General features: G+C 37.7%; 1 protein-coding gene across 1 annotated transcript in view; it reads right to left on the reverse strand.

Moving 5' to 3' along the window:
• Positions 1-236: 236 nt before the first annotated feature.
• igsf5b (immunoglobulin superfamily, member 5b) overlaps positions 237-22,745 on the reverse strand; it is a 28,064-nt gene continuing 5,555 nt past the window's right edge. Inside the window, exons 4-9 of the mRNA XM_073817910.1 lie at positions 9,401-9,694; positions 6,403-6,519; positions 5,465-5,489; positions 4,722-4,822; positions 3,706-3,770; positions 237-3,267 (exon numbers count right to left, since the gene is read on the reverse strand). Coding sequence (XP_073674011.1) covers positions 3,169-3,267; positions 3,706-3,770; positions 4,722-4,822; positions 5,465-5,489; positions 6,403-6,519; positions 9,401-9,694 — 701 coding nt within the window. The 3' untranslated portion in view covers positions 237-3,168. The remainder of the gene's footprint in view (positions 3,268-3,705; positions 3,771-4,721; positions 4,823-5,464; positions 5,490-6,402; positions 6,520-9,400; positions 9,695-22,745) is intronic.

Consider the following 22,745-nt stretch of genomic DNA (forward strand, 5'->3'; position numbering starts at 1 on the left):
GCAGCTAGTACCTGCATCTCATATGTGCCAGATATAACACAAATGTGTTTCTGAGATACACACATTCACTGCACATAAGGTTATTAAATAAGATTAATCTAAAGCACTAAAATTGAAATAAATAAAAGCTAAAACTAAACTAAAAAATAAATAAATATGACTATATAACATATGTAACTATAACGTTTTTAATAATTAAATTAAAGCTAAAATAATATTTGATGAAAAACATAATCCTAAAATAAGTGTATTCTTATTAATAAAATTAAAATGGAAACAACAGAGAGAACAGAACAGAGAGACAATGAAGACACCCTGTGATACAAAAGAAGAAAGTGGCAGAGAAAGGGGAAACAGACTTTCAGAAGCAATGATGCAGAAGTCTTTGACAGACAAACAGTGGCCTCTGTAAATCACCCCAGAGAAACAGTCTGCTTGACCCTGACATCAATCCACCACTTGTGAATGGCAAATGAAAACCTCAGTAACACAAGCAGGTCTAGGAAAGATAATACTGGTCTGGAGACTCAAACAAAAACAAAAGGGTTATGTTATCACCCTCTCATATCACGACAGCTTTGTGTGACCTACTGAGGGTGACCCTAATTTATTCAGCAGTTGCCATCCATGACTGATGAGCAGCCAGCAGGAAAAACATGAAGGTACATTTCCCTTATTTGAACCCTCTAAGGTAAAAAGTATATATATTAGAATGCAAAAAAGGTGCTGCAGGGATGATATATTTTTGTATGTCAAAATCGAGTAATCAGTTTTCATTTTAGCATTTTGGGTTTCATTTTGGGTTTGTGGTTAAACGTCTTTAGTTAACACACACGCTCAAGATATGTTTACAATTGATTCTATGACATAAAATAGATCAGTATATGCCTAAAACAGACTTATACTTCTGCTGATTGTATTTAGGCTTAAGTTGTAGCCTATTCATTCATGAGCTGGCACTTACAGTGTATTCGGAAAGTGCATTTTGTTATGTTACAGCCTAAATCCAAAATGCATTTAATTAATTATTTTCCTCCAAATTCTACAAACAACACCCTATAATGACAATGTGAAAGAATTTTGTTCGAAATCTTTGTTTTCACAGTCTTTGCCATGACACCAATCAGGCCTGTATGGTTGAGTAGCCAGACGGAAGCCACTCCTCAGTAAAAGGCAACTGAAAGAATCTCCAACCATGAGAAAACTCTCTGGTCTGATGAAACAAAGATTGAACTCTTTGGCCTGAATGCTAAGCGTCATGTCTAGAGGAAAGCATGCACAGCTCATTGCCTGGCCAGTACCATCCCTACAGTGAAGCATGGTGCGGTGGGGAAGTTTTTCAGTGGCAGGAACTGGGAGACTTGTCAGGATCGAGGGAAAGATGAATGCAGCAATGTATAGAGATATCCTTGATAAAAAAAACCTGCTCCAGAGCTCTCTGGACCTCAGGGATGACGGTTCATCTTTCAACAAGACAACAACCCCTAAGCACACAGCCAAGATAACAAAGCAGTGGCTATGGGACAACTCTGTGAATGTCCTTGAGTGGCCCAGCCAGAGCCTAGACTTGAACCTGACTAAACAGAATGGGAGAAACTGCCCAAAAATTGGTGTGGCAAGCTTGTAGCATCATACTCAAAATAACTTGTGGCTGTAATTGGCGCCAAAGATGCTTCAACATTAAACAAAGACTGTGAATACTTATGTACATGTGTTACAGGGACAGCTATACAGCTTATTATTTTTCTTCTCCCAAAAGATAATAAGACGATGTACAAGAGGCATCATTGTGGAAAAAAAATATTTCTCAGCTTTTATTTACATTTGAATAAAAAGTGGCATGTCCAAAATTATTCATACCCTTTGCAAACTGTCACAGTCTATAGGAAAATCCAAATTTCCAAAGTGATTAATTGGGAACAGCTGTTTTAATCAACTCAACAGGTGAAAAACAGAAGCTCTCTGCTGTTGGTTTGTGGACAGTCATGGCTAAGACAAAGGAGCTCACTGAGGACCTAGGGCTGTGCATTGTGGCTGCTTACAAGTCAGGAAAGGGCTATAAGACCATATCTAAATGTTTTGAAGTTCCTGTGGCTATAGTGCAAAGTATTATTAGAAAATACAAGACGTTCCACACTGGGAAAAATCTCAGAGGACGTGGTCGGAAGACAAAAGTGACACCTGTGCTGGCCAGAACGATAGTAGGTGAGGGAGGTAAAAAATAATCCAAATTTCACCACCAAGGCCATCTTGATGGACGCAGACCAAGGAGGACACCACTTCTCCAGATAAGGCACACAAAAGCCTGCTTGACCTTTGCAAATGCTCATCTGGACAAAGAAGAAGACTTCTGGTCTTCTGTTTTATGGTCAGATGAAACAAAAATTGAATTGTTTGGCCACAATGACGTAGTCTTCATTTGGCGTAAAAAAAAAGGAGAAGCCTTCAACCCTAAGAACACCATCCCCACTGTCAAACATGGTGGTGGGAACCGGTGGACCACAATGATGCCTCTTGTACATAATCTTATTATCTTCTGGGAGACATCTGTGTCATTTCTAATAAAAAAAAATCTTGCTGGTTGAATAAAAGTAACTTTAAGTCAGAATTTGCCTGGGGTATAAATAATTTCGGGCTTGACTGTATACAGGTTATATATCAGGCTTCTCACGCTGACTGGTTAGATTATCTAAACATGCTCCTCTCAAACTTTGTTAAATAAACTTAAATAAATAAAGACGTTCATGATGAGCAAAATATGTCTGAAATAATCCAAAAGGAGAAATGGAGAATTCCAATGGAACCAGGGTGATGCTATCTTCCAGGTTGGCCTACAAAAATGCATAAAAAATATGTCACTGCTGCCTTCTATACCGCTATAAATACGAATACAGGTATTATGTAAAACATTGATCAACAATAATAAATTAAAAGTATTTCCACTTGAATAAGGTAAGATACTAGTACAAAATAATGCAAAATAATATTTTTAAAAACAAAAAAAAGGGGGGGGGGGGTATGTCTCCATCCTCTTGACATGCAATTCACTGCATCTTAATCTTAAGCATATATGACCTCTTTGGAGTAACAATAAAGTCATATTGAATTGGTGGCTTCTTTCTGAACAGGAAGTTGGTCCATTCTTGCAATAGGTTGTTGATGTGGGAGTCAAACCGTGGTGACCCGGCGGATTGTCTTTGCTCCCTTGCCGTACAGGCTAGAAAAAACATCATCTTTCTGAGAGCTGAAAATGACGATATCAGGAACCTGTTGATGAAAAAAGAACAATTTTGCATTTATTTAAATTGATCATACTGGCATGATGTCTATGATAAGTATGGACCTGGCAGTTTCAGGCTGAGTTCAACAGTTTCAAATAAAAGTCTTAAAAATTAAAAGGTTGTTTCCTGTGACCCATTATAGAATCCACATTTATGTGAAATTTTTATTTAAACATAGTATATGATTGTATGTAATCACAGTATTATTGCAGAAAGTATAAGAAATAAAACAGATTACATCAAAGTATCATTGTGCATCATTTACCCAGTATTTAACTGTTTGACTGAATATTCCTTCACATATAGTAATAGAGAGATCAGTGTTTTCCCCAGGTGTGAGCCACCTCACACTTTAGACTGAGGTGTCAGAAATCCCACCACTAGTTTTGAATAATGCAGAGGTTGTAATTCTCCCTCCTCTTACCCGTGGAGGGCTGATGATGTTTATCGTGCTGTCAGCTCTATTCCTTAGGTCATGGTGTCCTGAACCTGTGGGGTGAAGAGCAGTTGTGTGTGTGACTTTACATCTTACAGACATAACACTGCACAATGTGCTCTTACTGCTATATTAAAATACAAAAAGTCATCTTATTAACCTATCAACTTATTAAGATAATAAGCCTTAATATATATTAAATAATCTTATTTAGTAAATATTATTAATAATAATAATAATAATCATCATCTAAATATTTTATGCTATTTTACAAGAAATGTTTTCAGAAAAATAAATGCCTGCAAATAATTGCAAAAAAGGACAAACATTTAAAAAAAATTTAAATCAAGATACATTTACGTAAGAAGCAAATTACTTAAGATATTAACTCTTGTATTCTGTAAAATGTATTAAATGTGTCAGTGGTGTAGAAAATTAATATTAACTTAAAGGTAATACACGATTCAATTACAAGAAATACTCCCCCATTGGAAGATATCTTTTCTCATTGTAAGAAAAAAAAAACTTCACGTCAAGTAAAGTGCTTGTCATGTAAATGTATTTTGATTTAAGAATGTACTGTATATTTGTGATAGAAAACATGCCAAGAATAAGTATATTGAAAAATTAGTACGATTGTTGTGTGTGTTCACCTATTTCCAGAGGAGCAAAAAAAAAAAAAAAAAAAAAAAAACCCTAAGAAATTATTTTGAGATTATAAGATTGTTTTAAACTACTACTATTTTAGTCTTTGCACTTTAAAATGCCATTATTAATTCAAATTTACTAGCACCTGTTTCTACACCCATTTGTCTTTTTTTTATTTTTAAACACCTAACTAACTTTTTTCTTAGTAGCGTATATTTGATATCCCCAAAACTCGCTTTCTTGTTTCATTCTGTAAAAAAAATATTACATAAAGTAGACATAATCCCCCATATATTTTTGCATAACACATAATTTCATGGGGTGTTCCGATCTGAAATGTGTTTTGGTGCTATTACTTGTTACGTCTTCGGTGTGGTATCCTAGGTTAACTTTTCCTTTGGTTTCATCAGCAACAGACCACCTCCTACTGCTTAAATTGACAGTCCACAAAGAGGAGCTGGAAAGACAAATGCAATACCTTAAACTTTTCCCCAAGCCACATTGCAAAAACTGCTAAACTGCAATTATTACCTTAAAAATCTGTGGCTACCTCATTAAAAAAACAGGTTACACTATAAAGTAAAGTGTACTCTAGTGTTCAAAATGTAAAGTATAGTGTGCAGTATACATCATATAATGATTACTGTACCAAATAGTATTTTGTATGTATACTTCACATTTTGGCAAATAGTAAGACATCAGGATATCTTCAGTAGTCTTCAGAAATATCAGTAGTATGGCAGTATGCTAAGTATTATGGTAGTATGTATTTTTGTAGCAGTGTTTGGTATTTATGGAAAACAACTTTATTTTTTCTCCAATATTTCCAGGATTTATTTCAAGGCTGCTGTTTCAATGGCTTGAAAAAAAAAACAAGCATTCAAACAAAGTTACCTGTTCATATGGTACAACAGTGTGATATGATGAGTGTGTCAGTATTAGCATTTAAAAACTGTGAAAGCAGATGACGTGCAATGTTCAGAAAGATTAAGGCTTCTGTCACTTATGGATCAATTTCCTTCTGGATGTCACATGTTCAACAGTGGTCCAAGTGCTGCATTCAGAAATACCTCAAAACAAGTATGGTAAAATATCTCACCTGACTTTATTTTCAGAGCTCGATTCTGTAAAAGAAAAAGAGAACAACATACATGTAACTTGATATTTCTGGTTTTAGCCTCGGGCAGCTCTAGTCAACTGGTAGCAAGCTTGACTAGCAATGACATCTTAGTAGCTAGTGCAACAAGAGGATAAGAGATAGTATCACATTTCAAAATTACATTTTTCATGTGTGTGTGTGGAGATATAGGGAATTGTACAGGTATAATATGAAATACATTTTTTACCTCACTTTTTTTTTCCATCACTGTCTCCCTCCGTGCTATAAAACCCTACTAAATGTACTTATTCTCTAAACATTTACTTAGATTTTCTTCAGCTGTATTAAATATATAAATATAAATATTCACATTGAATGTTTAAGTATTAAAACACATTTGTTTGCACAAAAGCCGGAGGTCTTGTTAAATGTGTGAAATGGCTTTTAATAGGACACGAAACAGGTAGCCAGTATTGTTAATGAATATATACTGTAATACCTCATGTACAGTTGGAAAATCCAAAAAAGGAAGAAAAAAAAGCTGTTAAAAGTTTCAATGGCAATAAAGTATACGAAGTGTGCTGTAATATATTTTCTATATTTTCTCTCTAAGTTAACTGATAATGTGTGATTTGACATATAATGAGTAAAGAAAGATAGTAACAAAGAAGTTTTGGAACAAAGACATTGTTAATAGGTTTTCCATCTTAAACGGTTTATCCATTTTCCTAAATGCTGTGCAAGCACTTTGCAGGACAAGAGTGATGCAGTAAAACCTTTAAACTGCCACATTGCTGACAGCTCAACCTATAATGTGTCCTTGCTGTTGGTCCAGTTTATGGCAAGCACTGCTTTAACTTCTCTCTTCACTGGTTTAATAACTTGCAGTTGAGTTTTAAAGGGAACTTTTAAGAGAAACGTAAAATGGATTTGCTTACTTGTCAGTTTTTTTCTATAGTACAAGATCGGGATAAGCACTGCCAGCAGAATGATCGTACACACTGACACTATCACAGCGATCACAACTGTGTAGTCCTGTGGAGTTTTTGGTGCCACTGCAAAACATATTTGTAAATTTATGGACACTTTATATGGACAAAATTGACCAAATGCATTTACTATGTAGGCTGTATATATATATATATATATACATTCAAGCCAGAAATTATTCATACCCCTGGCAAATTCTGACTTTGAAGTTACTTTTATTGAACCAGCAACCATTTTTATTTTTTTATTAGAAATGACACAGACGTCGCCCAGAAGATAATAAGATGATGTACAATAGAATCAATAGAAAAGCCTTTATTGGCTATTACAGCAATCAAACGCTTCCTATAATTGCTGACCAGCTTTTTGTATGTCTCCACTGGTATTTTTGCCCATTCATCTTTAGCGATGAGCTCCAACTCTTTCAGGTTGGAGGGTCTCCTTGCCATCACCCTGATCTTTAGCTCCCTCCACAGATTCTCAATTGGATTTAAGTCAGGACTCTGGCTGGGCCACTGCGAAACGTTAACCATTTCTTCACCACTTTTGTTAGGTGTTTTGGGTTGTTGTCGTGCTGAAATGTCCACTGGTGCCCAAGGCCAAGTTTCTCTGCAGACTGCCTGATGTTGTTGTTGATCAGTTGATGTATTGCTCCTTTTTCATGGTGCAGTTTACTGTGATTAGGTTCCCTGCTTCACAGGCTGAAAAACACCCCCAAAACATTAGGTTCCCACCACCATGTTTGACAGTGGGGATGGTGTTCTTACGCCGGTTTCACACTGCACGCGTAAGCAGGGCGTATTTTTTTCGGCGCCCATGTTAACAGATTAGAGCATTCACACCGCATGCAGGGACGGCGCGGCAGCGCGTAGCAGGAGCAGAGCAGAAGCGTCAGTGCCGCGATCGTTTTGGCGCCGAGTCTATTTTTGCTGCGACGCTTACGCTGGATTAAAGCCACAGTGCATCGATCTTGATCAAATCTGACCTGATTCGCACGAAAAATAACAATTTCACCATAAAATCATGTATAACATGTATCAGGCTCACCAGCAAAAATAATGCATTTGTTTGTAAATAATGTCTATAAATTAGCCTACTTGTTCAAAACAATCACGTAAGCAAAGTTTGTACTATTTTCTGCTTGTTTTGATATATACAAGAGTAAATAAACATACTACTGCCATTAAAATGTTAATGTAAAACATTTAAAAATACAGAAATAAAATAATTTTTAAAAGAGAAGATTCTGAAAGTACTGAAGGAGATCCTATAATTATTTAATATAGATTTACAGTGGTACCAACAAATTATATTTTTATATGATATGTTTTAACATGTTTTTAAATATAATGGTTTAATATAAACGTGGTGATTATCTCAAAGTTGGACAACCACCATAAAAAAAATATGAAAATATCATATGAATCTAACCATGTCATGGCAACAAATGTAAAACAAATACCAAAATACCATAATTTTACATATTCTTTTTGTTATTGAAAAACTGTTGCTATAATTATCATAAACCTAACTGGTAATCATTAAGACGATCTTTGTCTAAAAATATATTCAATATTTTAGCGTTTCTAATTTGCTACTTAAATCTACGACATATCACAAATCAAAGCACATGACAGTTCTTGGAGAACACCTGAAATGCGTGACTGAATGAACAATACTTGTCTATATTGGAAGTACACAAGCTGCAGTTCAGCTGCGCGCGACAAACGCTTCCAGTGTGAAAGGAAAATGGATGCGCGCCGCTTCTGCTCTGCCTACGTGCTGCGCACGCCCTGCTTACGCTCTGCTTACGCATGCAGTGTGAAACCGGCGTTAGGGTTGAAGGCTTCTCCTTTTTTACGGCAAATGAAGGCGACATCATTGTGGCCAAATAATAAAATTTTTGTTTCATCTGACCGTAAAACAGAAGACCAGAAATCTTCTGCTTTGTCCAGATGAGCATTTGCAAAGGCCAAGCGGGCTTTTGTGTGCCTTATCTGGAGAAGTGGTGTCCTCCTTGGTCTGTGTCTGTTAGACATTCTGCCTTGAGATGTTGCCACCAGCAGAGCCCAAATTCATCAGGATGGCCTTGGTGGTGATCCTTGTGAATGACAGGTGTCATTTTTTGCTTCTGACCACATCCTCTGAGATTTTTCACAGAGCAGAATGTCTTGCATTTTTTAATAATACTTTGCACTGTAGCCACTGGAACTTCAAAACATTTAGATATGGTCTTATAGCCCTTTCCTGACTTGTGAGCAGCCACAATGCGCAGCCACAGGTCCTCAGTGAGCTCCTTTGTCTTAGCCATGACTGTCCACAAACCAACAGCAGAGAGCTTCTGTTTTTCACCTGTTGAGTTGATTAAAACAGCTGTTCCCAATGAATCAGGGTAATTAGGATGCTTTAGAACAGCTTGGACTATTTGGAATGGTATAGAACTTTGGATTTTCCCATAGACTGTGACAGTTTGCAAAGGGTATGAATAATTTTGGACATGCTACTTTTTGTTCAAATGTAAATAAAAGCTGAGAAATATTTTTTTCCACAATGATGCCTCTTGTACATCGTCTTATTATCTTTTGGGAGAAGCCTGTGTCATTGCTGGTTGAATAAAAGTAACTTTAAGTCAGAATTTGCCAGGGGTATGAATAATTTCGGGCTTGACTCTATATATATACAGCCTACTGTAATTACTGTCATTTACATCATATAAACTGTCATTGTCATGAAATAGTATAGTATTTTAAAAAAAATGATACAGTAAATTAGTAAAATAGTCAAATAAACAAGCAAACAAACAAAAAAAACAGACAACAGATAAATAACAGATGTGAAGAGAACTGAAAAAGTGACCTTGAGAAATAGGTCTTAGCAATTGTTAAAAAAGTAATGTAATGCTTATTAGTTTGCATGGGGAGCTCATTAATATCCATTCACTCTTACCTACAGTCAGCTTGACACTGCTGCTTTGGTGGGCTAAAGCAGCAGACACAGATGCCCAACACTCCACTGTGGTGCTCATCTCTGCTTTTATCTGAAGCACACTGGTGGAGTTGAAAAGGTAGTTAAGGTCCTGAAGAGAGCTGGTGTTGTAGTCGCCTCTGTCCACAGTGGAGCCGTTGACCACCCAGGTCACTGAAGGGTCTGGATACCAGCCACTCGCTTGGCAATTAAAAGTGACAAGTGTCCCCTCTTGAACGGAAAGATCATTCTCTAAAATCCTGACATATCCTTTTTCTAGATTTGAAATAGAAGACATGAGAATTTGGAGTTATATAAGTTGAAATGTTTCAAATCTTTTCATAAATGTCGATAAACTTAACAGATAATGTCCTGGCAGATAATTAGCTGTTTTTTTTTATTTTATTTTTTTTATGTATCTTATTTGATTGTATACAATAGTTCTTTCTGGTCCTCGAATCTGATTGACTGATAGGAGTGTGATATTAGAGCAATATCAGAACTCCAACAGTCGTTTGAAATCATATCACTCCGTTTGCAGCGAGTGTAATGGCGGACGCCCAAATCCAGTATCATTTTATAAATATTACTGTTTTTACTTGTTTATAGTTAAAATAAGCAGTTTGTTAATAAAGATAGCGTCTATTTGAAAATTTGGAACATGAGAGCTCCGGATCATCAGCGGCCGTTCTGCACTCATGAACCCACACGAGAGAAGCCTCAGCTCGGCCAGATCTTCTGGAATTTACTGCTGGCTCTGATGTCTCTGTAGTGGTTAAACATGAGATATAATTTGTTCCAGAGCAAATCATATTGGCAAAATGTCATGTTTATGTAAATTTAATGCTGTATATCAGAGTGCTGCCTGTGTAATTTTTACTAAATTGCCTAATTTTGACTAAATTTATGATGGCTGTTGTTAATTAATTATTATTATTCAATAAATGATATTTTATATAAATAATAATGGTATTTAAAAGTGTTTAGTATTAAAGGAGTAGTTCACTTTCAGAACAAAAATTTACAGATAATGTACTCACCCGCTTGTCATCCAAGATGTTCATATCGTTCTTTCTTCAGTCGTAAGGAAATAGTTTTTTAGGAAAACATTTCAGGATTTCTCTCCATATAATGAACTTCTATGGTGCCCCGAGTTTGAACTTTTCAAATGCAGCTTCAAATGGCTCTAAACGATCACAGCCAAGGAAAAAAGGGTCTTATCTAGCAAAACGATCGGTTATTTAAAAAAAAAAAAAAATACAATTTATATACTTTTTTAACCTCAAATGCTCCTCTTATCTAGCTCTGTGTGTACTCTGAAAAGTATATAAATTGTAAATGTTTTTTAGAAAATAACCGATTGTTTCGCTAGATAAGACCCTTCTTCCTCGGCTGGGATCATTTAGAGCCCTTTGAAGCTGCATTTAAACTGCATTTTGGAAGTTCAAACTCGGGGCACCATAGAAGTCCATTATATGGAGAGAAATCCTGTAATGTTTTCCTCAAAAAACATAATTTCTTTATGACTGAAGAAAGAAAGACATGAACATCTTGGATGGCAAGGGGGTGAGTACATTATCTGTAAATTTTTGTTCTGAAATTGAACTACTCCTTTAAGAAACGGTGCGTGTGTTCGTGATTTTAGTTACATTGTTCCACTGTTACATGATGACAAGAGACTGTTTTATGAGTCAGCAGTAAAGACTTTGATACTAAAAAATTAGAAACGGAAGTAATTTTTAGTTTCAATAGCTTGGCATTGCTAACAAATGCACTGAGCAGCACTGTCACCCGAAATCACCCATAAGAGATGATATTAAGGATATTAACGTTATGACAAAGAAAACAATTTCCTCAGCGGACATTTAAACTACATCGTGAATATAAAGATGAGTGCTGTAGATGCAGGTAATCATGATCACTCAGACAATCTCTCTTATAAAACTCTACAGTGAGCTTTTAATACAGTAATACAATAAGATTTTAATGAAGCAACTCAACATTCCTTATTACTAGTTCTAAAGTGACATTTTCGAAATTAGTAACGGAGGCTTGTGCTCAGCTGTTCAACTGTCCAACTGAGATTTGAATCCGTGGCGGAAGGAAGACGTGAGATATGGCTGTATATATGCTGTGATTACCAATAGCAAATAGATTACCTATGACCAAATCATAGAAGTGCCGATATCTCATGTCTACTTGTGTGACATTGCTCACTTATGCTTTTGTGGCTCATATAGTCAATTTAACAGTATAAAAGATTTCACATAAAATTCAGATACATATAATTTTTTTCTCTATTTCTCATCGTAAACTTATAATGCAATGCAATACAGTGATGATGATTGAGAGATGAACAAATAAATGTTACTCAAGGCCTGTTGTAAAATGCTTAATCAAGTGAACCTAAGTGGCTTCAGTCCAGTAAATGTTCATATCATCTTTTTGTTAAATGTTTTGCTAAGACAACTTTTTATTTTTTAATTAATGTCACTTAGTTTGATGGGTTTTTTTTAAATATTGCAATGACATTAATACATTTTAAGTGCAGCTCAGGAGTTAAATACTTTTTGGAGCCACAATATATGTGTGTTTCTTTCCGCTAAAAGCAGACATGATTGTATTCGTTTTAAATGATTGATGGCTCATAATTGACTGGTTGATGTGTGACTGGTAAATGTGTGACAGCTAATTTTTTTTTTTTTTTAAAGCCCACATTATGGGCTTTTTTATTCACCCTGGAAAGAGAAACAAAAGGTAAAGCGGTGGATTGTTATAGACAGCTGCATAATTAGTTGAAATTTTCGCTTTCTCGTAGTGAATTGCATGGCCACATCAATTAATTTGTAAAGGCTTTACTGTGTAAGGTTACTAACTGTCTTATACTGTAGGCTACCTCATAAGTCATGTCATTGGCCTTAGTTTAAAATATATCTATCTATATTTAGCGTTTCAGACAATGCAAAATGTGATTATGTTAAAGAAAAGAAAAAAAAAAGGCAGAACACCAGAGTGATTACGATAATAATAATGATAATAATAAAATAATGAAACTGCAATTAAACACTAGATTTGTACATATTTAAAAAATGCAAATGCTCACACTGGGGGGCTCTATGATAGTCTGGTCTCTATGTATGTGTGTATATATATGTGCATGTGTGCTATGTACAGTCGTGACCAAAAGTTTTGAGAATTACATAAATATTGGAAATTAGAAAAGTTGCTGCTTAAGTTTTTATAATAGCAATTTGCATATACTCCAGAATGTTATGAAGAGTGATCAGATGAATTGCATAGTCCTTCTTTGCCATGAAAATTTACTTAATCCTGAAAAAAAAACTTTCCACTGCATTGTTAAGAAGGATCCTAAAGAGGATTCAGCTGCGGGATCGGAGTGCCACCAGTGCAGAGCTTGCTCAGGAATGGCAGCAGGCAGGTGTGAGCGCATCTGCACGCACAGTGAGGCCAAGACTTTTGGAAGATGGCCTGGTGTCAAGAAGGGCAGCAAAGAAGCCACTTCTCTCCAAAAAAAAACATCAGGGACAGATTGATCTTCTGCAAAAAGTATGGTGAATGGACTGCTGAGGACTGGGGCAAAGTCATATTCTCAGATGAAGCCTCTTTCTGATTGTTTGGGGCATCTGGAAAAAGGCTTGTCCGGAGAAGAAAAGGTGAGCGCTACCATCAGTCCTGTGTCATGCCAACAGTAAAGCATTCTGAGACCATTCATGTGTGGGGTTGCTTCTCATCCAAGGGAGTGGGCTCACTCACAATTTTGCTCAAAAACACAGCCATGAATAAAGAATGGTACCAAAACACCCTCCAACAGCAACTTCTTCCAACAATCCAACAACAGTTTGGTGAAGAACAATGCATTTTCCAGCACGATGGAGCACCGTGCCATAAGGCAAAAGTGATAACTAAGTGGCTCAGGGACCAAAACATTGAAATTTTGGGTCCATGGCCTGGAAACCCCCCAGATCTTATTTCCATTGAGAACTTGTGGTCAATCCTCAAGAGGCGGGTGGACAAACAAAAACCCACTAATTCTGACAAACTCCAAGAAGTGATTATGAAAGAATGGGTTGCAATCAGTCAGGATTTGGCCCAGAAGTTGATTGAGAGCATGCCCAGTCGAATTGCAGAGGTCCTGAAAAAGAAGGGCCAACACTGCAAATACTGACTCTTTGCATAAATGTCATGTAATTGTCGATAAAAGCCTTTGAAACGTATGAAGTGCTTGTAATTATATTTCAGTACATCACAGAAACAACTGAAACAAAGATCTAAAAGCAGTTTAGCAGCAAACTTTGTGAAAACTAATATTTGTGTCATTCTCAAAACTTTTGGCCACGACTAATATATATATATATATATATATATATATTAGTCGTATATTTAGCAGCAAACTTTGTGAAAACTAATATTTGTGTCATTCTCAAAACTTTTGGCCACGACTAATATATATATATATATATATATATATATTAGTCGTGGCCAAAAGTTTTGAGAATGACACAAATATTAGTTTTCACAAAGTTTGCAGCTAAACTGCTTTTAAAGAATGGTACCAAAACACCCTCATACAGTATGTCACAAAAGTGAGTAAACCCCTCACTTTTCAGCAACTATTTTAGTATATATAGGAAAACTGCAGTTCGGCCATTGTTTCCGGAGGGAAGGCATCATGTTCTGCTTCAAAATGTACAGTACATAATGAAATCCATGTTTCCTCAATGAACTTCAGCTCCCCAGTACCAGCAGCACTCATGCAGCCCCAGATCATGATGCTACCACCACCATGCTTGACTGAAGGCAAGACACAATTTTCTTGGTACTCCTCACCAGGGCATCGCCACACATGCTGGACACCATCTGAGCCAAACAAGTTTATGTTATAGTCTCATCAGACCACAGGACATGGTTCCAGTAATTCACGCTCTTGGACAGGTTGTCTTCAGCAAACTGTTTGCGGGCTTTCTTGACCCTGACCACTGTAGTATAACTCAGATTCAGGGTGTTACTGAACCTCTATAGCCTTGGCCATCTTTGTATAGAGCAACAATTCTAATTCTCAAATCCTCAGAGAGTTAACAATGTCCGTGAAACAATAGCAAAGGTCTGGGGTGGAGAGCCCTCTAAAGGAGCTTACAGGCACTCCAGCTGGAGATCGTGACAAATATTTTCTGTTATGTTTTTTATATTGTTGATACTGTTTAGGTTTGGGGGTAGGGTTATTGGACCTAAAATATATCTACAAAATACTGAATGATATCACAAAATGATTCTTCAAAATGATATTCAGGATTTGTAAATATTTTAAGATTCTAGCAGTAAATATACTAATACATTAGCCTGGCAAGCCAGACCCACATAAATGTAGGGTCTGGGCACTCTCCATAGACAGGGCTCAACCGGAGGGGTGGGATAAACGGTTGTCTTTCAAACTCCTCTCCACGCAATAGGATAGCGCTACAACCAATCAGAGACTTAGTCTGTCAGGTGACGTAGTCAGAGCGACGGAGATTTTTAACGAAAATCAGTGCACTGTGCAGTCTGTCAGCCAAATAATAGACATAGATGGGCACTAAACCTTTAAAAGTAAACAAAAACATGCACAGACAAATCCAAATTACACCCTGCTCTGATGTAGTATACGCAAACACCGGAAGGGGAAATCGGTGAAAAAGTCCAGGATGAGTTTGCGCAAGCAAACGTAATCTTTTAGCTTTAAATGGGTTTGAACAACCAGGATAAGCGCAAGTAATTACCATTTTGAATAGCCGCTATATCCACAATCTCTGTGCACTGTGTGAACAATGAGTGTCGTATACACGCCACAGATCGCTTCCGGTGTTTGCGTATTCTACACCACAGCGCGTTCACTTGTAACGAGCTCCTGCTCAGGACAGATGGACGTGGCTGTGTATCCAAAGTAAAAAAATTATATAAATACTGTTCAGTTTTCCACGCGTAATTCACAGAACCAGGAATTCATGTCTGACGAAACTTATGGTCGCAGGTCAGTCGTCATCATGTTAAGCCCACCCCTCGACTCGTGATTGGCCCGGTACATCTTGGATTTTTCGGAATTTTAAGTGAATTGAGAGTAACTAGACTGACCTTGGAAGCAAATGTAATTTGCTGCCGCTAGGGGCGCGTCTAGATTCTAGGCTACTAATACATAATACTGCTTACATTTTAGGTATCTTTTAGCATGTACCCAAAAATTCTAAAAATTATGTTTTTGTGCCTTACATGCAAATACCGACATATCAACAGTGACACCAGGCTGATCAGTCACATCCATAGCACAAACAATATGTAAGTTATGAGTAAAAGTGAGTTATACTCATACAAAAACCTCAAGTTCAAATAAGAATACAGATTGAGTATTTTGATACTGTATTTTTGGTGAATACAATCAGAGTTACATAAATATCATCTGCTAAGCCTGTGTCTGGTCCAGACAGTGTAATTTGAAAGCAAGACCGCTCTTCCCTTGTCAGCTGGGTGATTTTTTTCCAGCAGGAGGGCCAGGCAGGGAAAATTATTGTGTATGAGACAGCGTTTAATCTGGAAGAAGTATGGCTGCCCATGCCCCTAATGAAAAGCTTTGTGAGCAATCCTGTGTCCGAAAGGCTGACACACGTTTAGCCTTTCCTGATTTACATCCTAAGTCTGATTCACTTGCCAAGCTAATCCATTGAATAAAAAACATACAGGAAGTGAATATGTATAAGAGACTGGCTAAGTCTCAGTTCACATACTATCCATCCTAAATAGTATTCCTAATATTATGTCCTAGGACTTGCCCAGTGAATGATAGAAGCACCAAAAAAAGGAGAAAAAAACATACTTACACATTACTTTACACACATTTTTGTCACATTTTGCAACACTTTTAGAATGAATTATCCAGTGAGTGACACTACAGATGCATTAAGTTTTTTTCAGAAACAGATTAACATGAATCTGGCTACGTTGTTTGTTTTATCACTATGTTTTGAGGTTATAACAGTATCGTGCAGGGAACCTCAAGAAACAAAGTCTTTATTAATTAATAATCTACTTTTGTAATCATATAATTTGTGTGAAAAGGAATAAAAGCTTGTGGTGTTTTACTACCACTAGTGTTCGTTTCAGCTGTAAATTGGCAACCCGATGTCATTAAAAAATGTAACAATTTTAAGTGTTGTTTTATATGAGTTTCTATTATTTGATTTGTACCAACAAAAAAAAAAAAAAAGTAAGATGGTTCATCATATGTCACCTGTAAGCCTATGTTGGTGGGGAGTAAGGCAATCATACAAAACTCTACAAATTCATAGAAATAATCAACAATTGGCCAAAAAGTAAAACGGTTACGAACTGTCTCATGTGAGTGTGTTGATACTGCAGTGAATTGCATGGCTAGGACAGTTAGATTTTTGCAAAAATGTTGATAGAGACTAATCACGTAAAAACTTAACTATTTATCAGGTGGTGCTTTTGTATGAAATCACATGATGTGAATCATTAAATAGCTTCCAGTTTTTAGGGAGGAAAATATAAGCATGAAGGTGCATCTCTAAACAACTGTGAGTGGGGCAGATCGTACAAAATGTACAAATGAGATGACAAATTCATACAAATTAGTCACCAAATTGCCAAAACATTAAATAATTATGAACTGCCATGAGATTGTATTGGTACTAGAGGCACATTTTTTCAATAAGCCTATATGTTGCAACATAAAAAGCAATCTTCATTGTGAAAGCAAATTACTCTGGTCTTCTTTCTTTTTTAAAACTACAAGACCTATTCTAATCACATTGTGCATTACGTGAGGGTCCAAAAAAATATATTTTAAACAAAGTCTCTAAGGTCCATAAAGGTCCTCGTGAGGTACTGTGTACAGACAGAGCAAGACAGCGCTTCCCAACCTTCAAAGGACACAAATAAAAGAAGAGATAAGCAAAGAAGAAAGCATGAAGGTCGTATTCTAGTGTCATAGTGGCTACATGTGGTACTTTTTGACCTTTTATTTTTTTCACTTTTTTTAGTGTCCCCATCATTACAAAGGCCATTACAGCAATAGAAGGCAAAAACAATAACGATTGTGAATCTCTGCACACATGCCCACTCACACGTGGGTCTGTTTGTCTTGATGAGAAACAGCTATCGTGTTTAGTCCTGCACATGCAAATGAATAGGAGTCTTTTGTAATGAGAGGAGAGAGGAGGATTTGTGGTTCCCTGAAGATTTGTGGGCGCCCTCCAACTGTACGTCTGACCCAGTGAGCCACAAATCACTGCGAGAGATGCTGACTGCTAACTGAAAACGCCAAGACGCCCAATTAATTCCAAAGCTCTGTTAGCCACAGATTTGCCCCACATCCACAGGGAACAGCACTATTAAACATGCACAACTGTTAATAGGGACATATACCAAGTCAAATTTGTGATCTTGGTGATGAATAGGCTTACTCCATAATATATAGAGAGTCTCAGGTCATTTCTTTGGTTTTTAGCTGAGCTGTGGTTTAGTTGCAGTCACAGAATAGCTGAATTAATGAGGAGTAAATCAGGCTGGGTCTTAAAAACCGATTGATTTGGTGATGAATCTTTAGACTGACGTGTTTTCTCTATGGAATACTAAGAAAGATGGCACATTTAGCATTTTTAAAAAGATCAGGTATGCAAGACTATTGTAAACAGGCTTATGAAAAATGAATCCTGGAATTCTGCAGGATCTTAATTTTTTCTGTATTGGATGTTTGCATGTATGTATGTTGCACCTAAAAAGGACATTTGCATTGTTTTGTAAAGCATCTTGAAAAATGAAACAGTTTCGTGAGTGAACACAAATGATTTGTGTGCAAGCACAGTTTAGGGTTGGGATTGGCGGTATGGTTTTGTTCTTAGCAAAAACTCCCTGCACATCCATGCAGCAATAACCCTCCTAGGATAAACAGAACAGAACCAACATGAATGTATAAATGTATGATATCATTAATGTTCAATAATCTAATGTAAACATTTTAAAAATGAGGGATAGAGAAGGGTAATTAGCTGTTAAGCTAATTAAGCTATATATGAATGCTGAGATATTCCTATAGGTAGAGGTGGATCAGCTGGGAGTCAGGCCATGTCCACACTAATACGTTTTCGTTTGAAAACGCATCTTTTTCTGTCTGTTTTGGCCTTCCGTTTTTTTGTCAAGGAAAACTGAGCTTTTTGAAAACGCTCTCCAAAGTGGATAAATTTGAAAACGCCGTTTTCGCATTGTAGTGTGGACTGTGAAAACAGGCGCTTTTAAAAACGATGACGCATATTTAGTCATGTGATGCATAATGTACCAATAGACATCTATGTTTATACCTATTCACTGTCACACGGCTGCTAAAGAGATTTGCCTTGTACACTCTTCATATTACAGTCCTAAAATGAGGACAGAACATTTACTCACAGTTGCTGTCTTGACTCCTGCGGCAAAACATGAGGAAAGCTGCTTTGTAGATCAAAAATGAGTGAGCGCGACATGGACGCATCAGTGAATAATGAGATATTTCCGTAAATAAAATCCTGTCCGAAGAATTGCATGAAAACTTATTATGTCTGTTCCGTCTGTATAATCTCGGTGGGTTTTTTGAGGTTTTACGCATGCGCAGTAAGGTGAATTTAACGTTTTCCTTCGTTTCAGTGTGGATGAGAAGCTTTTGGAAAATGCTTGAAAACGCTAGTGTGGTCGAAGAGCATTTTCAAACAAAAACTCCATTTTCAAATGTATCCGGATTAATGTAGACCTAGCCTCAGCCAATACGAGCTTGACTGACGAGACCTGCCAGAACTAACGCTACGCTTAAAGAGCTAAATATTTAGGAGCAATTAAATCGTTTTGCAAGAGAACAGTTGTGCGTGCAGCAGTTGGCTGTGACGTGGATGCTGCTTCCCTGCTGAAAAAAAACAGCATATGCTGGTTAGGTAGGTTTTGGTGCTGGGATGCTGGTTTTACCTGGTTTATGCTGGTCCTTTGCTGGTTTATGCTGGTCATGTTGCTGGTCAAGGACCAGCATAAACCAGCAAAAGACCAGCATAAACCAGCAAATGGCCAGCATAAACCAGCAAAGGACCAGCATAAACCAGCAAAGGACCAGCATAAACCAGATAAAACCAGCATCCCAGCACCAAAACCTACCTAACCAGCATATGCTGTTTTTTCAGCAGGGTTCCCTTTTGGTTTATTTTATAATTAAAAGTCTGTTTACCTTGAGCCAGTACCCACCTACTTCTTTTTGTATCAAGAAACACTGCTACATTGTTCCCGAAATCCATGAGGAAGAAGTGAAAGTGATGTGACGTGTAGCCAAGTATGGTAACCCATCCAAGTGGGCACACAAATAGCAGTGAGTATTGAACACACATTCAAAGCAGTGGGCAGCCATATTTGCTGTGGCACCCAGGGAGCAGTTGGGAGTTCAGTGCTTTGCTTAAGGGCACCTCAGTTGTGGGTATTGAAGTCGGAAAAGAGTTCATTCAGTCCCCTCACCTACATTTCCTTCTGGTACTGTGAATCAATCCCATGACCTTCAGGTTACACGTCCAACTCTCTAACTATTAGGCCAAATTGCCCCCTAAGGACAAACATTCTGTCAAAGAGCTCTTAAGAAGAAACAAAGATCCCACGAGGACCAGCTGGTGGTGACTGCTACCTATCACTGCTCATTGCAATGGTGCAGCAACGACCTGCCTGGAAGGGGAAGATGAGCTTACTGCAGTCCACTGGATCACGGAGGTGCAGCTGCTGTAAAGGTCCAGAGATGTCTAGATTGAACACCATCTTCAGCTCAATCTAGCTAAAACTGAGCTCCTTGTCTTTCCCGCCACTCCAACTTTACAACATGACGTCTCCATCCAGTTAGGTTCATCAACAATTACCCCATCGACGTCAGCCAGAAATCTTGGTGTAATCTTTGATGACCAATTGACTTTTAAAGACCACATAGCTAAAACTGCTCGATCCTGCAGGTTTGCATTGCACAACATCAGAAAGATCAGGCCCTTCCTAACAGAGCATGCTGCACAACTCCTCGTACAGGCCCTGGTCATTTCCAGGCTGGACTACTGCAATGCTCTTTTAGCTGGTCTTCCAGCATGTACAATCAGGCCTCTACAAATGATTCAGAATGCCGCAGCACGGCTCGTCTTCAATGAGCCCAAGAAGGCCCATGTCACACCTCTCTTCATATCCCTGCACTGGCTACCGGTTACGGCTCGCATCAAATTCAAGACACTGATGCTGACCTATAGGACAGCCACCGGCTCATCACCTGCCTACCTCCATTCACTACTACGCATCTACACTCCCTCCAGAAGTCTGAGATCCTCTAGTGAAAGACGCCTTATTGTACCACCACAGAGAGGCACAAAATCACTTTCCAAAACATTCTCCTTCAACGTCCCTGCCTGGTGGAATGATCTTCCCACCCCCATCCGGAACGCAGACTCCATAACTGTCTTCAAGCAACTGCTGAAAACCCATCTTTTTCGACACTATCTGATTCAATTAAAAAAAAAAAAAAAAAAAATTCTTCTCCTCTCTTTCCTGATCTTCCCTTTCTAGCCCGTACTCATCTAACAACGCCTGACATATGGTATTTTTGAGCACTTCCTATGTCGATCTGCCTCCTTAGGATGAAACACTTGTTGTATTCCCCAATTGTAAGTCGCTTTGGATAAAAGCGTCTGCTAAATGAATAAATGTAAATGTAAATGTAAATGTAAATGTAAATGTCGTTCACCAGAAGCCAGGGCCTGCTGTCACCCACCATCACAGGGAGGAGCAGGGAGACCAAGAGAATGGGGGCTCGCTGCTGGCTGCCTAAAGGTAGAGGAACCATTGCTGTCCAGGTGGAGGAGTGAAGTCATCCACCAAGGGATATCCTGTACCACTGTGTTAGGTTGCAAGTGTGGGGCTCTTAGCTGGTGGAGGACCAAGTGCCAGTGTGTCCAGGGGCTGGTCTCTCTTCTTCCGTTTCCTTCTGTCACCTGTTCTGTTCTTACCCCTAAGATGCCAGGATTTCAATATCAACCCTCTCCCAAGGGAGGGGAGCGGGAGTAGGTGCAGACACAGGGGTGGTAAGGGTATGGGTGGGACCAAGAGCTGTAGAAGTGAAAATGAGTGCCACACCAGTTTCAAGTTCTACGGAGGAGCTGCGGAAGAATGAAAGAAGGAGCAACAAAGGTGGAGGGAAGGAGAGGACAAGGCTTGGGACGTTTTGTGCATGTAAGGTTGGCGTGAGGTGGCTGCTATTTCTGTTTTTATTTTGTATTTTTGTAATTAAAAGTCTGTTTACTTTAAGCCAGTTCCTGCCTCCGTCTTGTCGCATCAACGAACCTTGCTATTACTCATATAATAGCAGTAAAATGCAATATGACTGTCATTTTTGGTTCCCATAAGAGTGACAAGTTAGATTGAGAAATGAGTGGACCAGATGGGTGCTGATGGCCACTGAATCCAAGATTAGAGTCATGCTGTGCTTTCTGTCTCCATTTACTGCCCGGTAGAGTGGCTTTGCAGTAGGTATTTTTAATGGCCCCCAATCGATTTCCATCCCAAGAGCCCTTGCTCTGGCATCGACAATGTCATATGCTCCGTCAAAACTGCCAGAGCAGCAGTCTTCACTCCGGATAGCAGCAAATGAATTCCCCTGCATGAAAAACACCTTAGTCGATGCTTACCCCTAAATCAGCCATCTCTTATAAAAAACCGACAGCTCCTTTGCATGCAGAAGGCTCTGGCCTTTATATTACACTTTCCAGCGATATCCTATACTATTTGAACTGAACTGGATGATGATATCACTGTATTCATTGATGAATTGCCTTTAACTGAAAATTGATTATTTACAATAATGCGTTACTTACACACTATTGTGCTGTTTAAATACTGTGCAGTTGCTTTGACACAATCTGTATTGTTAAAAGCGCTATATAAATAAAGGTGACTTGACTTGACATAACCAATGTGTGAACAAGATTATCTTAATTTCATTTTTATTATGCAGCAAAATAGTTGTTGAATGATTAGAAAATATGTTTTGCTAATTTTTAGAGAAAAAATACATTTTATTTTTGTTGATAATAAGTAGTTCTCAAAGAATGATGTCATTATCCTCATGATTAATAATATCATAAAAAACTGAACTTTACTTGCTGCAAAATTGTACACAATGAACAAAGAATTTTTTTTTAAATGTCAGTGTTCATAGAAATGTAGTTTAACACACTAATCTTAGGTTTACTAATTATTTCCTTTAAATTTTAATTAAAATCAACGTGGT

The sequence above is a fragment of the Garra rufa genome, chromosome 14, assembly GCF_049309525.1.
Source record: "Garra rufa chromosome 14, GarRuf1.0, whole genome shotgun sequence".
NCBI classification, from domain to species: domain Eukaryota; kingdom Metazoa; phylum Chordata; class Actinopteri; order Cypriniformes; family Cyprinidae; genus Garra; species Garra rufa.